Consider the following 17,862-nt stretch of genomic DNA (forward strand, 5'->3'; position numbering starts at 1 on the left):
CAAGTAGGCAGAGAGGCAGGCAGAGAGAGGGGGGAAGCAGGCTCCCTGCTGAGCAGAAAGCCCAATGCAGGGCTCTATCCCAGCACCCTGAGATCATGACCTGAGCCGAAGGCAGAGGCTTAACCACACTGAGCCACCTAGACACCCCATGAAATTTTACTTTAAAGAAGTAAAAGAAGTTCATGGCTCAGACCATCCTCCAATGTCCCTGGCATTCAGGAACTCACCTTCTCATCACATGTGGATGGTGGTAATTTACTCACCTAACTGTTTTTGTCTGACAACAGCCAATTTTGTGAGTTCTGCACGGACTGTACTAATTCCCATTCCTTGGGTGTGGACTATGGTCTACACAGCTTGCCAGGTGTGTTATGCACATCAACCCACTGAGTCCTTCCAACACCTAATGAGATAGGGACTTTATCCCCATTTATAGATACCAAGACTCTGAGATAGTATGTGACTAACTTGTCCAAGATCACCCAACCAGTGGTCACACAGAAGATCCAGTAGGTAGAAAAGTGGAAAACGAGATGTTTAATGAAGAACAAATGAGCTGTGGAAAGAAAAGCAGTGCTTTTCCTCGTACCATTGCCATTTGTCATTATATGGCATTTTCCAGTGCTGCTATACTAGGCACCGTGTCAGAACAACGAAGTATAGAAATCAATGACTCCTCAAAAAGACTGTAGGGAAATTAGGTTATCTAGTTTAGTTTATCTCAATATATTTTTAAAATAGTGATGGGGAAACAAAGTTAATTTTTTTCTTGAGTACCATGAACATAGCACAATACAAGTTACTTATACTATGTGTTGACTCCTCAAAATAAAGCTCCGGAGGAAGGCATTATTATCCTCATTCGACAGATAAGGAAGCTGAGGCCAGGAGAAGTTGAGGAAGCTTCCCCAAGTCACATGGCACATATGAACCAAGACCTCCAAACAATAGCCTCCAAAGGCTATTTATACTCTATATCATACTGTAAAATTAACTTTTAAAGAGCTATTTATTAGAATTTAAGCTATGTGGGGCCAGAGATGATGTCATTAAATTCTGTCTACTCCTCCGAACATTACAGAGTACCCCATTAGGTAAGTACTAAAGCACCGTTTGGGGTTGGTTGTCTGTCACAGTGGGTTGAAAAATAGAACATCAAAAGGCACAAAGATGTATCTTATTTCCAAATATGAAAAAAAAAAGGAACTGACTTCACATCCTTTACAGGATATACTGTTCCTTGAGAGCAAAATTATGGAAAATCTTTTTAATAGCCCCATAAGTAGAGTTCAGAGGTTAAAACCTGCATGTATGATGCAAAGTTTCCCCCAAATGCACCTTGTGCGTTATAACTGCCCGATACTAACATTTTCCAAGATGAACAACAATGGTTAGATGAGTCTGGGTGGGGAGGAAAAGCCACCTGACAGTTTAGAAACACGTGGGACAGACAGCAGAGTCAAACCCCAACAACGACAAATTGGTTTCAGATATAAAAGGTGTATCAGAAAATATTCAGGCACAGGTGTAAATGCTTGGACGTGTGGCCTTGACCCTCTTTATGGTCCTCGGGTGCATGTTTCGGCTCGTGACCAGTACCTCTTCCCTCAGCACACCGGGGCTCCCGAAGCGCGTGGAGGGGTCAGGAGGGGCTGAGGTCCGCTAAGGGCTCCTGGCGATGGCTCCGCTCTAGTACTCCAGCGTCACTGTCTTGGTTTTGAGGTATTCGTTTAGAGCTTCCTCCCCTGGGGAAGAGAAAAGCAGGTCATGGGCAAGGGGGTGTGATGTCACCAGACTTTGGACACAGATGTAGGTGTATCGGTCACTAAGCGACTAGAATGTGACTGAAGCCAGGGCTTCCCAAACTGTAAAGTTCATGTGAGTCACCTTGTGAAGCGGCAGATTCTGATTAAATCCAGAGAAGGCCCCAAGATTCTGCATTTGTGCCCATCCCCCGATGATGGGGTGCTCGAGGTCCATGGACCACACTCTGAGGAGTAAGTAAGGCCTTAGACCCCGATCAGGTCTTCGGAGGAACAGTGCTGACTTGGTCAGTCCCCACCAAAAAACTTGCTCCCTTATTTCCCTGCCTGATGACCAACTCCTCATCTCTATTTTTTCCCCATTTAGGCTGAATGGAAGTGACCAACACACTGTCCTTCAGATTATATTAAATGGAGCAGAACTGAGCAGAAGAAAGAAAGTTTGAGGTCCTTTGGTGTAATGTTATTTAAAGATAATACAGTTTTCCTGATTTATAGAATATAGAGTATAGCCAGGCTAGAAAATCAGTAGGTTTGCCTTTCTGTTTCAATTCTACTTCGAGCTCATACAAATCATTGATTTCCGGGGTGCCTGGGTGGCTTCGTTGCTGAGTCTGCTCAGGTCATGATCCCAGGGTTCTGGGATCGAGCCCCACATAGGGCTCCTCATTTGGTGGGAAGCCTTCTTCTCCCTCTCTCACTCCCCCTGCTTGTGTTCCTGCTCTCTCACTCTGTCAAGTGACTAAATAAAATCTTTTTTAAAAAAATCATTGATTTCTATGGCAGTGAAGGGGCATGAATAGCACAAAGACAAGTAATGAACATATGATCTTGGAAGTTGAGCTAAAACAAGGGTTCTTAACCTTCATGAAGGATTGCCTTAGGAAGCTTTTAAAACTGCCAATCCCAGGTCACACCCTGGACCAACTGAATCAGTATCTTTGTACGTTTTAAAGTTCCCAGGTGACTCCAATGTGTGGCTAAGGCTGGGGACCCCTGGGCTTAGGGAGTTTAAAATCGGGAAAGAAAGAAACTATTTGGGTAAATTCTATTATTTTATAATAAACACCATTTACCTTCAACTCAATGGAATTTAAAATGAGAGCTACTTTTATTGTGGCAAATATATTACCATAAGTCACCAGGAAAGAGAAAATGTAAAAATACCCCATATTAACCAAACTTATATTAGTGGACTAATAAATCAGTAAATTAGGAACATTTCCATTTTTTGAAACACGCCAGACCGTGGGGAGTCAGAACATGGGCTTGGCAGCCAGTCTGCCTGGCTTGGAATTCTCTTTCCAAACAGTGGCCGGCTGTGTAACTTTGGGCAAGTTACTCAACCTCTCTGAGCCCCAGTTTCCCCATTTATTAAATAAGGATAATAATAACACTTCCCTTCCCAGGGCTATTGTGAGGATTGCTTGTGCTATTACAGGTAAAGCAGTTAGCAGAAGATCTAGTCCATACTTAGTGTTCAAAGTAAGTTGTTACTTGAAATGTGATGGGGTCATTGCCTACAAAGAAATATCTTTTGGACTTTCTGCAACTCTAAATCCCAGACTTCCAGATACCCTTGCCAATTGTAGTATTGATTCTGAAAGACTGCCAGGCAGCTTATAACAGGATTTCTTCTTGGAACTAGCTGCGTATTGCCCTCTACTCAATTCCCTTTGTTGGTTTCACTTAGTCCCACAAGAGCTAAACGAAGGGCATGCTGAATATCAGGTAAGAAAACCGAGCATGCTTTAGCTAAGACATATTGCCAGTGTTTCTTTTTCCTTTCAGCATTAACCTTGTTCTTTGAAAAACACTTTTCCATGTAATTTGGGTACTTTTCTGTATGTATATTACCTAAAAATATTTGACATTAAGACACAGTTAGTACCCATATAAACTCAAATCCAACTCCCGTTCAGGATATGTCCTTCCAAACAAGACAAGAGTTTTGCAGAAACATCAAACAGACTGCCCTGTGACAGGCAAACAAAGGGAACATGGAGGAGAAAAGCAGAGCATACCTAAGTCTTTCCCAAAGCCAGACTGTTTCACTCCCCCGAAAGGGGCTGCCACATCCGTCTTGTTGTACGTGTTAACAAAAACAGTTCCCGCTTCTAGTTTTTCGCTCACATACATGGCTTTACTTATGTCTCTTGTAAAAACCCCTGAGGCCAGACCGTACTCCGTATTGTTCGCTCGCTGCAACACTCCATCGATGTCCCTACGAGATATTTTCAGGAAGATCAAACTTCACTGAATGCAAACAGGTCACTCGCATTTTAGGTTCTAACATCTCCCCCCGGAATGCTAGAAACAGAAAAATGCTACTGCTAATCTCTTAAATATTTATGAAAGAAATATTCCAGTCTTACACCAAAAGAAACTCCCAATGAGCCCCTATAGCTCAATATTATATTTTTCATGTATATCATGCAACTCCTTTTAAAATCTGATCTGAAGTCATCTTTTCCATTTTCTTCTTGGTTCTCCTCTGTGACTTCTCACCTCCTCCTCTCTGCCTTGAGTCCCGCTTCTAGACGTATTCTCAGAGCACCCCTTCTTCCCCTCCATCCCTCCAGATTTTGCACACAGTTCCAGGCCCATTCATTCAGTCCCTTGCCCTGACGCCTTCTCAGCTCCCACCAGTGCCACGGGGGAGTCAGTAGGATATAGTGGCTCAGTGAGAGGGCTCTGCAGCCAGGCTGCCTGGGTGACCTGGGGCAAACAGCTTCACCTCCACGTGCCTTTGTTTATTGCAAAACATAGCAGTAATAAGAAAAGGACCTTTCTTGTTGTCATGATTAAATGAGCTAGTAGTGCCTGGAACACAGTATAATGCTCAATAAAAGTCAACCATAATCAGTATTTTGCTTTAACTCTGTGTATTTGTGGTAGGGCCCTGAGGGCAGGGGCGATCTCTTCTTCTTTATACCATGGCGTTATATCATCCTGTGAGAGTGAATTCAACTGATACAATTCAATAAAAGGAAATACAAATTATCCCTTCAATCATGATTTCCCTGCCTTTTGACTCCGTATGTGTGCACTCATCAGTAAGTGGAGACGTGACCCCATTCATCTCTCGGTTGGGTCTGATTCCAACAGGTCTGTCATGGTATGAGTATCTCATCTTTATGAGTGTCTTTCTAATGTTTAAAACTGCATGAATGTTCTACAGCATGGCTGGTGAACGCAAGCCAAGTGTTTCATCTGGCGCTCTGGCAAAGAAAGAGGATCTGTCCCCAGATGGGAGGAAAAATTAATCCGAGAGACAGACAGTGCAGGCTTCAACACGGTGGCCTCTGAAGGGATGTTCCAAGTAGACTATACATAATTTGAAGCTTGTACAGGAAATTTGGAACTGAACCTAGAGTGAATTGAGGCTCTGCTAAAACTCTCACGCTTCTTGATGCATTGAGTGTAGGGACCCAAATATTTATTGACTATAGGAAAGATGCCTTCATGTCATTACTTGTTGGGGACTATTGAGATGACACAGCTTTCCAGGACACCTTGTCTACTTCTAAGAGATGGAGGAGAATAATGAACATAGCAATGGCAATAGCACTATTAACAGATACAACTTATGTAATTCTTAGAATGACACCAAAGGATAGATGCTATTAATCACCAAACTTCTCAAATAAAGAAACCAAGGGTCAGATTGGCCCACAGAGGTAGTCAGGTGCAGTGGCAGAGTGCTGGGCAGACTCTTCCCACGGTGGCTGCCTCTGGTCCTCTGTGGTTAATTGCCCATCTCCTTGTCTGTCTCCCCGATTAGCTGGTAAACTCCTCAAAGTTATCTCAGTTGATATCCCCCAAACATGCCTTCTAAAATCTGCATGTTTAACACAAAGACTATCCTATGGGGAGACATTTTTGGAAAAGAAGATTAATGGGGCGTACCCAAATATGTCCTACAATATGCCTATCAAAGACGAAGAAGTCCTCTGAACTCTGTGTTCTGGTTTTTTCCACCTTCTCATTGGTTGAAGGATAATTCGTGCCAGAATTCTGAGGAATTTTGCCCAGCATACCATGTCTATTGTACTAAATATTCTTATATGAGCTCAGGTACCATATGCCTCTCTCTGACATGCTAAACACTTTGGAAAGTTTCCTGCACTATAATGGACCATCACTGATAGTTGATTATATGGTGATTGTGGACATTTAATAAAAAGCTGAGTTTTAGGTCTTGGGGGCATAATCCCTATGAAGGAAACACTCTTTCCTTGGGAAAACCACATTTCACAGAAGTTGCCTTCCCTAGGAATGTAAATGTAAAAACTAGTTCTGTTTTTCTTAGTTATTTATCTTGTTTGAAAGACATTTCAAGTATTGGTTATATAAAAACTAAATTTAGTCAGTTAAAATCCCATACTGTCAGCTATTAATTTCAGCTAAGAAACAAGAATATATAACAATTTACATTGGTTAGCCTTCTCTTCTAATTATTTGAGTCAATTATTATTATATAATTGAGCATTACATGTTCATTGATTTCATGGTCTGTATATAGGACAATGACAGAAGAAAAAAAAAACACTTATCTAGTTTAAACCTGTTAAATTGTGCCTGAAGAACATACCCATTCTGGAATTTAGAAATGACCATAATAGGCCCAAATGATTCCTCTTTGGCAAGATACATGTGGTCTTCCACATCTGTGAAAACAGTTGGTTCCATAAAAAAGCCTATTTGAAGAATAGAAAAGATCATCAATTATAGGGTAATTAATTTTTAATTAATAGCTCTCTCATTTAATTACTTTATAATTTTTTCCCCTTCCCTTCTGGGTCCATAAAACCAAGCAGACTTTCCTTTTCCTATCTGGTATTAGCATTCCTAGGTTCTTGGGTTTTTTTTTTTTTTTTAGCTATTTATTACAAAAATTTCAAACACATGTCAATGTAGAGAAAGTAGTATCATGAATTGTACAATAAATATCTACTCATATTTTGCTACATTTGATTCATTCTTTTTCCTTGCTGAAATAATTGAAAGCCAATTCCAGAGTTTAAACTTTCACCCCCAGGTATTTCAGGACAAATCTGTAAAAAAAAAAAAATAAGGCATTTTCTTGCCTACCATACCGTTATCACATCTAACAAAATGGGTGCTAATTCCTTCTTCATGATTTATATTTCAACTTTTTTCTCGAAAGTATCTTTTCTGAATGGATTTGGTTGAGTCAGGCTTCCAATAAATTTTACACATTGCATTCACCTGTTATATCTCTTAAGCGTTCTCTCATCTAGAACATTTCCCCCCTCATTTTTCATGCCGCTTTTTAACAGAACGAGTCAGTCGTCCTGCAGAATATGTTGCGTTTAGATTTGTGTTTGTTTTCTTGGGATGACATTTAATATGTTCCTCTATTCCCTTTATGTCTTGTAATTGGGAAGTTTGACCTTAAGACACAATTGAACTCAGGTTAAACATTTTTCACGAGAACACTTGCAGGGGTGATGTTGTGTGGTACACGCTGTCTCCCTCAGGAGACATGTCATACCCAGCTGTCCTGCTTTTGCTCTTGCTCCACTGACCAGTGTGGTTCCAGGCAGCGACAACTTCACCTTTCCTTTGTAAAACTGTGTTTTCCTCCTTGAGACCGGCAAGCGATCTTGGCGGAGAAACTTTGGCACCTTATATATTCTCAGGTCCCCATCAACCTCTCTCCTGATCGCTGTGGCCCTCCCTTGATGATAACTGCCTGAACCAACCATTTCATTCAATTAGGGGTACAGAGTGATGATTTTTCTATTCCATCATTTTTTTCTACATTAATTAGCAGGAATTCTTCTGTTAAAAAACAGTTTCCTTTATCAGCTATGCAGCTTATCCAGAAATTCAGTTCATACAAGAAACACAGGTACATGTTAAAGTTTCGCCTTCTAATTATCAATTTTCAGAGTAAGGTGCTGCGGCACAATTCCCCTACAAAAGTGAAGAAAAGGGTTTTGAAGTTGTTGTCTTTCCCTCCTCTGGGGTATCATGACATGGAGACATTCACATATTTCAGCAACAGATAATGGCTTTAGACAATAGGAATAAATCCTTCCCAGGCTATCCTGGCTGAGATTAAATCTCACAGTTCCAGGAATCAAGGTCACCAGCATGAGAATGACACAGTTGTCCATCACACCTGCTTACTGGACCGCCAAGGGTCTGTCACGTCCATTTTGTGATTTGATTTCCACAGCGTTGTAAAGCAGGTGCGCACATCTCATCCCGTGTTACACAGGAGGAAACTGAGGCTCAGAAAAATTGTCAAGTCCAAGGTACCCAGTATATAAGTGGCCAAGTAGTATCCAAAAAAGAATTCTTGTGATCATAACATAAATGCTAGTCTTTTGAGGCAAGATGAAACTGTAGTGAAAATCATTACCATCCATTCCAACTTCAGAAGCCAGTGCCCGGCTTGGAGGTGATCTTACCTGGCCTGTGTACTTGTCTTCCCCCGTACACCAAGGTGGCCCCCTCTTTCACACCAGCTTCACAGTATTGCAGAAGTTTCTCCAGATGGGCCTGATGGTTTTGGGGCCCGTGATCAGTAGATCTGTCAAGTGGATCACCAATTTTCATCTTTTTAATTTCTTCCACCTGTTTGTCACCCAGTTCACAAAACACAATTGTCAGTTAATAATAGTAATAGATACCCTTGGCTAGCATCTACCATGTGGTGGGTGTCATACTAAACTGTCAAAGGATGTGTTGTTTTTTAGTCTTCACAGAAGCAGTGGAGGCAGGTATTTATTACTTTCATCTTACAGGTGGAGAAACTGAGGCTTAGACAGGTTCACTGGCTTAACATACACAAACACTAAAGACAGTAGAGTCTTCTTGACTTGAAAGCCCACACTGTTAACCACTCAGTTCTAACAGATTGTAGAGTACGGATGTTACATTCAAATTATCCTGAGTGTTAATCCATTAAAATAGCAAACCTGAGGTTCTGGAAGATTTGTTAATACAGCACCCTTGTACTCTTTAGGGCAGAAGAATTACTAAAATGGCCACATGGTTATCCTCTTTTCTCTCCCCTGATGTAGCAACCCGCTCTTGTGAGATGTTCATGGCAGCCAGTGGAACTGCTAGAATGTTTCGATCTTTATTGTGCAGTGTTCATCACTGACATCTCTCTGTGGTTGTCCCTGTGCCCCTCACTTATCTTAATCTACCTGTGCATTTTCTAATGTTAAGTCCAACTCGAATAAGAAGAAAGAATGAGCGTTACCACAACCCAGCAGGGCCATGAATTTGAATTTGGGTGGGGCAAGATTTCCCCCAGTAAATGCTCAAGACAGAGCTGCTGAAAGAGTGAATGAATGTCAATTGCATGTGTGCAAAACATGTTTACTGATGGACTGATCAGGTTGGCTCTTGACATTTCAGGTCTCAGCATTTGAAATGTCCACACACTGAAGTTGTGAGAGCCCTATAACATGTATTTTATTGAAGCACAAAACTGAATTAGAGGGATGTTCTAGAGGGAGACACTGCCCACCATCTGCCCCTCCATATGTCTTCTGTTTTTTCCATTCTCATAAAGAAAGAATGAATGTCTTTGCTTCTTGGCATTGGGAGGGGGAGCTGACTCTGAAAAAAAAGAAGCTGGGTGCTGGTTTTTTGAACATAAATTCGTGATTACTGTTACCATAATAATGACATAGTTTATTATAGTTTAGTTTGTATTAGCCACAGAATTTATCTTAATAGTTATATAAATGGGTTTTGGTCTCATGTTTATAGAATCATGACCAATCTATAGGGGGTAGGTATGGATGTGTGTGTATGTATGTTATCTATCTATGTATCTATCTGTATAATGTTAGCGGAGGAAATGATATTCTGTCCTAGTAACTATGTACTGAGGATTTTCAAGGATCTAGTGGTATATCTCTCTGAGTCAATTTAGGAATTTACAAAAATCTAGGAGTATATCTCTCATAAGTATCAAGGATAAAATTTACTAAAAATGCAGAGCAAGGTATAGGTAATAAAAGCTCTTAAGGATTTTTGGTTTGTTTTGTTTGTAGAGACCTATACCTTTTTACTATGAAAAATTATGAATACATATAAAAGTAGATGATATAGTGAAATGCCATGTACTTATCACCCAGCTCAACAACTACCACTCATGGCCAATTTACTCCCTCGCTTACTTCCTCCCCTCCTGGGTTATTTTGAAGCAAAGCCTAGACATCATATAATTTCTTCTGGAACTATGTCAGAAAGTAGCTCTAAAAGATAAGGACTATGTTGTTTAAAATACATCTATATACCACAGTACTAATATCATACCTAGAAATTCATCAATAATGCTAGAAATCCTTTTCAGGTAAAAACAGTTTCTGTACAACTCTTAGAGCCAATGTGAAGATGTCTTACCACTCTTGTCACAAATTCATCGTGGATGGATTCTTCCACAAACAACCGCCCGGCGGCAATGCAATTCTCTCCTTTGTTGAAAAATACTGCCCCCATGCCCTTCAGCAGCAGAAGAGAAAATATTAACATTGCACACCCCGAGAATTAGATGTTTTTGGAAGACAGCAGACAAACGGAGAAATCATAGAAAGAGGCAATGCCATGGCCTATAGCTAGTGAGGAGAACTGCTTAGAGACACTTAGAGTTTTGACTTAGCATATTTTTAGGGATTTTGTTTCTCTTTTACCCTTTTTGGTCCAGGAGCACTTAAAAAAAAAGTGGGTGATCATAAGGACACACCACTGAGGACAAATTTTGTGTTGTAAGAAAATCTGCATTGTTCTATACATTTAAATGTAATATATGTATACCAAATTTTGCTTTTAAAACCTTCACATCAGTTTGTATAAATTATGAATGTTTGGAAAGAGTCTCCTGCCCCTCAAGTTTTAAAAACACCTTAATGATCCAAATTGTAAAGATACCCTTTTTAAAATTAAGTGCTTTGGGCAGTCCCAAATTTAAGCATCAAGAGAATAGTTTCTATTTATGACCAAACAATCAAATCTCACGTTGAGATTTTTTTGTTTTTGAAGATTTTATTTATGGGGCACCTGGGTGGCTCAGTGGGTTAAGACTCTGCCTTTGGCTCAGGTCATGATCCCAGAGTCCTGGGATGGAGCCCCACATCAAGCTCCCTGCTCAGCAGGGGGCTTGCTTCCCCCGCCCCCCCCCCCCGCCTGCTTCCCAGCCTATTTGTGATCTCTCTCTCTCTATCAAATAAATAAATAAAATCTTTTTTTTAAAGATTTTGTTTTGTTTTGTTTGTATAAAATCTTTTTTAAAGATTTTGTATAAAAATCTTTTATCCAAAGATTTTGTATAAAGTCTTTAATCTTTTAAATCTTATGAAATCTTTTGATCTTATAAAATCTTTTATCTTTTATAAAAAGATTTTGTATAAACCCTTTTTAAAAAAATATTTTATTTATTTATTTGACACAGAGAGAGAGAGATCACAAGTAGGCAGAGAGGCAGGCAGAGAGATAGGGGAAAGCAGGCTCTCTGCCAAGCAGAGAACCCAATGCAGGGCTAGATCCCAGGACCCTGAGATCATGACCTGAGCTAAAGGCAGAGGCTTAACCCACTGAACCACCCAGGCGCCCCATCATGTTGAGATTTCTGATAAAAAGGGAGATGAGACACGTTTAGCAGTAGGCATCTATTTGATGGGATCTGACCCCCTCTTACCATTCTCACAGCCTTGTCAAGCTCACAGTCATTGAATATTATAAGTGGGGATTTGCCACCAAGTTCAAGGGAAACTTTCTTCAAGTTGCTCACAGCACAGCTAGAAAAAAATAAATGGGAAATGAGCATCCTCTGTCTCACCTTTTTAGCTACAAATTACCACTAAGTGTGCAAAACACAACTGAACCTCAGAAATATTAAGAAACATATTCAAAGACAAAATAGGAGTGGGAGAATGGTGAGAGCTGTGGAAGCTTGGTGATGAGCACCTGGGAGTTCATGGCACTATACTGTGTGCTTGGTGTGTATTAGAAATTTTCCATAATAAAAATTTTTTTTCTTTTTAATTCTGTGGACGAATAAATAGAGATCCTCACAGGTAAATTCGGATTCTTGAGGTATAAGAATTTTGGTTACATAAGGCCTGGCAAGGAATTTAACCTCTCACCAGATTCCTGGAGCATTAGGGAAACAAAGTATCAATTTTTAGAAGCATCTTATTTATTTCCCCCTACTTGCAAAAGCATTGATACTGAAAACATTAAAAAATACCCCCAAAAATTCAGAAAGAAGAAAGAAAAATCACAGAATTCTATCCATGTTTCAATGCCCTTTTTTTTTTTTTTTTTTTTTTTTACCATTTCAACATGCTTATTTCTTTTTGGTTGTTGTTGTTTTTTTTTTGTTTTGTTTTGTTTTTTGTTTTGTTTTGTTTTTAAAGATTTTATTTATTTATTTGACAGATAGAGATCACAAATAGGCAGAGAGGCAGGCAGAGAGAGAGAGAGGAGGAAGCAGGCTCCCTGTGGAGCAGAGAGCCCGATGCGGTGCTCGATCCCAGGACCCTGGGATCATGACCTGAGCCGAAGGCAGAGGCTTTAACCCACTGAGCCACCCAGGCGCCCCTCGACATGCTTATTTCTGATGTGTCCAACCATGGCCTTTGCCTTACTCAACATGGTTGGGATCACCCAATATATAAAATCGTGCGCCTTATTTTTCTTTCTATTTACCTTTTAACAACACTTTTCAGTGTTACTGTAAATTCTCCATGACCATGATTACACAGCGCTCCACTACACCGGCATGCTTTAACCACTGCCTTATTTTGGACATTTAGAGTGTCAGCAATTAAAAAAAAAAAGAATGTTGTTGCTTTTTAGGAATTCATTTTATAAATAATTCATATTTGTTATTTATATCTTGGTTTCTTACTTATGCTCCAAAACCACTCTGGGCCACAGCTTTAGTACAGAAAATTGTTTTGTGCTGCATTGTTATAGCTACCAGTGGGGTAAAATTCCAATACGGCTCTGGTTTTTACTGATTATGGGCTTTGTGCTTTGGAGATATTTTATTATATGATAATAGTTCAACACCCAGCAGTGATAAGTAGATTTTTCTTCTAAACCAGATGTGGGCTTTCTCCCTCCAAACACACTCTGCATAAGAAAGCAAAAAACACAACGAAAACTGAGGTTGCTAGGATCTTCAGCAAATCAACATATTAAAACCAATACCTCTTCATGATCTGTTTGCCAATAGCAGTGGACCCAGTAAAACCAAGTTTACGGATATCAGGATGTTCAGAAAGGCGTTGCCCTGCTATGCCACCTGCAGAATTAGGGAAGAAAACATGAATTAAAACATTACACAAGCCTTTATGGTATGAGTGGCTTTGAATTCACTGAAATAGATTTCCAAATTTTCTGAGTTTTGCATTTTCTCTATGAATTACAAACTTGACAAAAGTCTAGATGATGTCCTTCATGCAATTATCAGCCCCCCAAAAGATGGGTAAATCTTGGTTTTTCATCTTCCAGAGTAATTTAAAAGAGTTGTAACAGGCCTTGTTATGGTAGTTTTACAATGTTGTGCAATTTCTGCTCCTCTTACCCTACTCACCCATCATTATACTTCTACTTTAAGATTTTTAGCACATGGCAAATACATTTATCCTTAAGTTAACTTTGGTGAACTGTATTTAGCTTTAATAACTTAACTTGAAGTTTTTATAACTGTAGTTATAAGTCAGGACAAGATTCCAGCGGGAAAATAGCTACTTAGCTTCTCCTATACCATTCATTAGTTGCAGCCAAGTGGGTCCTTAGATGGCTTACCTGAGCCTGGAACGATGTTGATTACCCCCTTTGGAAAGCCTGCTTTCACAGAGAGCTCAGCAAACTTCAAAGCAGTCAAGGGTGTGACCTGAGCAGAAGCAGCCCACAATTACCTTCTTCAGACCCTGTCTTGTCCTTTAGATCAGTACCCTGCTTTTCCCTTCTGGTCGCACTACAGTTCATTTTAATTTTTCTTTTATTCGGTCATAATTTCAGGCTTACAGCAAAGTTGCAAAAATAGTACAAAGAATTCTTATATATCCGCCGCCCAGATTTCTCACATGCTAATGTTTTGTTACATTTGCTTTATTCTCTTATCTCTTTGTCTTTCTCTGAACTGTGTAAGAGTAAGATACAGACATGCCCCGTTACCTGTAAATAATTTGGGGTGCATTTTCTAAAAACAAACAGTTTCTTGTATGATGTAACCACATACAGTGATCAAAATCAGGAAATTAACAACACATTACAAAACCTAATTTACGGACATTTCGTTTTCACCAACTCTCAATAATGTGCATTACAGAAAAAGGAAATCCAAGTTCATACATTGCATTATCATGTCTGTAGTCTCCTTCAATCTGGGAGAGTTTCTGAGTTTTCTTTTATGTTTTGTTCATGACACTGACATTCTAGATAAGCACAGGCTAATAATTTTGGACAACGTTCCTTTGTCTGGATTTGTCTGCTGTTTCCTCATGATTTAATTCCTCATGGTTTAATTTAATTCCTCATGAATTAATTCCTCATGATTTAATTTAATAACACTTTGGCAAGAACACCCCAGGAGCGACGCTGAGTCCCTCAGGGCACCCTCTCAGAACACATGCTATCAAATAGCCCCAATATTGGGAAATATTAATTTTGATCATTTGGTAAAGGGGAGTGACCAGGTTTCATCACCATGAGTTTCTCTTTTATGCTTTCTGATCAATTAATATTTTGTAGGAAGATACCTCAAAATTATTTAAATGTCCCATTACTCCTTCAGCTTCTATCCCCTAGCGTTAGAATACATTGCTAATTCTTCCTGAATCAATTATTATGAGGAAGGCTGCCAGATGGTGATTTTCTATCATTCCTTCCACGTGTGTTAGTTGGCTTTCATTTCTAAGAGCTTTCCCTTCTCTTCAGTTAATTAACTAATTAATCCATGAGAACTCGTGGATTCTTACTTTATTCAATAGGTTGTAATGTTTTACTATTGGTACTTCTGTGGTGTTCCAAATGTTCCAGATTTGGCTGATGGAAGACCCTTTAGGATAGCTGTTGTGTCTTTCTAACCTGTCCCTATCATTCTTTGAGCATTTACATGCATTTTGCCTTAATAAGATGTTCCGAGCACATCTTGTATTTTTCCTGTTCCAGCTCTTTCTTCAAGGAACCTAGATTTCTTTCAGTGAAGAATGATATTTAACAATTATAATATAATGGGAAATATATATTTGGTCTTTGTCTTGGTTCCTGGCACACAGTTTCTAAAACACTTGGAATCTCTCATGTAAAAAGTGTCTTTTGTATACTTATGATGGGACTGGGAGCTGGGGGCTCTGAGGTAGTTTCAGGATGGACTCTGGTCACCAGAAAGACCTGGCCATGGTAAGAAGGTTGGAATTTTCAGCCTGACCCTGAGGAATTGGGAGTAGCTGGAGGTTGAGTTCAATCATAAAGGGCAATGATTTAATCAATCTTGCCTGTGTAATTAAGCTTCCTTAAGGACACCTAGCCCATGGGGTTCAGAGAGCTTCATGCTAAGGCACCTATGTTAGGGGAGGTTGGTGCACCTGAACTCCACACGGACAGGGTCCTATGTTCACGGTCCTTCCAGACTTCATCCCATGTACCTTTTCACCTGACTGTTGATTTGGATCCTTTATAATAGAGCCATAGTAAATAAGATACTTTCCTGAGTTCTGTGAGCATTCTAGCAAATCCCACCTGAGGAGGGGGTCATAGAAATGTCTGATTTATAGCCATCGGTCAGAAGTACAGGAGGCCCAGGGCTCACAATTTGCATCGGCAGTGGAGGCAGTCTTGTGAGACTGACTAAGCCGTTTACCTATGGGATTTGTACTAAAGCTCTGGTCAGTTAGTGTCACAACTGACTTGAATTGTAGGACACCTCGTTGGTGTCCAGAGAGTTAGAGAATAGGTTGGAATGGGGGAAAGAACCCCAGACATTTGGTGTCAAAATGGTTGTGAGTAACAAAATTTTGGAGTTTTAGAAACCAAGATCTGGACACTATTGAAATGTTGCTTCTGCTCTCAGGAGACAGAGCTGGGGAATAGTTGTACATGTGCTTATACACCCATACATCTGTCTATCTGTCTGTCTATCTTCCTACCTATCATGTATACCCACATATACTTATATCCATTTCTTTATCCAGCTGTCTAAATATATTAAAACCCATGAGTTGTCAAATACTGCAATCCAATATCTTAGAGTTCTTTCAATAATCTTTTCTCTTTTTCATGGCTGTAACTCTCTTCCCCAACAGCGAGAAACATGGCTTTCAATATCCACAGAACATTCACTGATTTGTTCAATTCAGAAATGTATAGAAAATAATTTAGGAATTATTAAGCCATGTCCTTATGAAGAGGAAGCTACTAACTAGAGTCCAATACTTATTTGCAGTACTTTTGCCTTTAGTCTGAGAGCATTCAGTCCAAATGTCTGTCAAAAGTTACTTGGATTAATGTGTCCTTGCTTTCTTCAATGGGATCATGATATTCATTTGAAATATGGCTTAATTTGGTTTTATTTGCATTCAACTTTAGGGTTTTTGCCCCATCCGCGTTGATTCTGTTTCTTTTGTTTGTTGTCCTTGGTGAGTACGGGAAACATGCTTTCAAGAGTGAGGAACGTACAAAACGTACGTTCAGAGAAGTGATGTTCTCTGTCTTCTTTCCCTCTTTCTCTTGTACCCCATCTCCCCATGGACTATGAGGGGTAATCAGCTTCATTAGTCTACAGTGTCTCCTTCCTGTTTCTTTTGCTCAAATGAGCATATATATATCTTCTTATTTTGCCTCCCTTCTTACACAAAGACGGCATAATACAATCTCACTTTTAAAATCTATTACGGTGATGCGTAACTCAGAAGCAAAATGAAAGTCGTATTTTCACACTGTTAAAAAACCAATGCTGATTAAGTCTTAAGTTAGCACTTTTTCAGTGTGCTTTCAATAAATGGGATGTGCAAGAAGTTCCGTGGAGGTGTGGAAAGAGAACAGTGGAACTTCTACGCACATATTTTAACTGACAAAGATATGCAACAAGTCAAACATGACATTTATTATGTGGCTGGCTAAGGATGCTCTCACTCCATCTGCGTGAAGGGCAGAAGGTCATGGGTCATAAAGGGATGTCCTAGGGCAGAACAGGAGCTCACAAGGCCAAGGGAACAACAGTGGTTTCTTCACTTGCTCATTTGCTGTCAGGATATTGCCATGTGTTGAAGTTTATAGGCCTGGTTACGTAGATCTGCAGACTATATTGTTACTTTTACTAACCCAGCCTTCATTAAATGGACAGGTGGCTGAAAAAGAATCTCTACGGAAACTGCGTAATAAAAATAATACTTCCAAGGCAACAAGCAAACAGCAAGAAAGAGGCAAGACTAACACTTCCCCCCCGCTTCTGGTAACAGGTCCACTGCAGTCACATTGTGAGATTTTCAAAATGGCAGTCTAGGTAGACTTGATGAGAAATTGGCCTCAAACACTGGAAGTTATCAAAAAGATATCCAACACGGTGGTTTTATATCTACTACTGTTACAGATGATCCTAGTGCGAAGTGTATATTATTTTGCCTTGATACAAAATCACGATCAGAAAAACACTTGAAAACTAACTACCCTGAATTAATGATAGTTCTTTTCAAATAAGGACAAAAAATATTTTTATATCATTAATAAATACAATAAAACAAATTGTTTCATTTTTATCTCAGCCCTTTTCATTTCTATTGGTTTTCTTTCATTTGGCCACTTAGTTCTCCCAACAGGACTATTGCTTTAAATGATATCTGGGAAAGCAATTAGCATTGTTGTGGGCAAGAGTAGGTCATTGCTAATGTTATTATTAGGTTTGATGAAGTGGTCAGAACCCATCAGACCTGGACCAGTCTAGGCCATGGGAAAGAGCTTCCTAATTCAGACCTTTGGACAGTCACAAGAGGACTTCGTAAGGGAAATGGATGCATAACATCATCACATAATATTATGCAACAAAGTTAAAAGATATCTACAATAGAACAATAACAACTTTGGGCCTTTCCAGGAT

General features: G+C 39.6%; 1 protein-coding gene across 1 annotated transcript in view; it reads right to left on the reverse strand.

Annotated features, from left to right (window-relative positions):
- Positions 1-514: 514 nt before the first annotated feature.
- Positions 515-17,862, reverse strand: part of ALDH1L2 (aldehyde dehydrogenase 1 family member L2) — a 57,383-nt gene continuing 40,035 nt past the window's right edge. Inside the window, exons 16-23 of the mRNA XM_059186733.1 lie at positions 13,572-13,659; positions 12,972-13,065; positions 11,452-11,551; positions 10,161-10,259; positions 8,207-8,372; positions 6,358-6,463; positions 3,788-3,987; positions 515-1,745 (exon numbers count right to left, since the gene is read on the reverse strand). Of these exons, the coding sequence (XP_059042716.1) occupies positions 1,690-1,745; positions 3,788-3,987; positions 6,358-6,463; positions 8,207-8,372; positions 10,161-10,259; positions 11,452-11,551; positions 12,972-13,065; positions 13,572-13,659 (909 nt within the window). The 3' untranslated portion in view covers positions 515-1,689. The remainder of the gene's footprint in view (positions 1,746-3,787; positions 3,988-6,357; positions 6,464-8,206; positions 8,373-10,160; positions 10,260-11,451; positions 11,552-12,971; positions 13,066-13,571; positions 13,660-17,862) is intronic.

The sequence above is a fragment of the Mustela lutreola genome, chromosome 8 (assembly GCF_030435805.1).
Source record: "Mustela lutreola isolate mMusLut2 chromosome 8, mMusLut2.pri, whole genome shotgun sequence".
Classification (NCBI taxonomy): Eukaryota; Metazoa; Chordata; class Mammalia; order Carnivora; family Mustelidae; genus Mustela; species Mustela lutreola.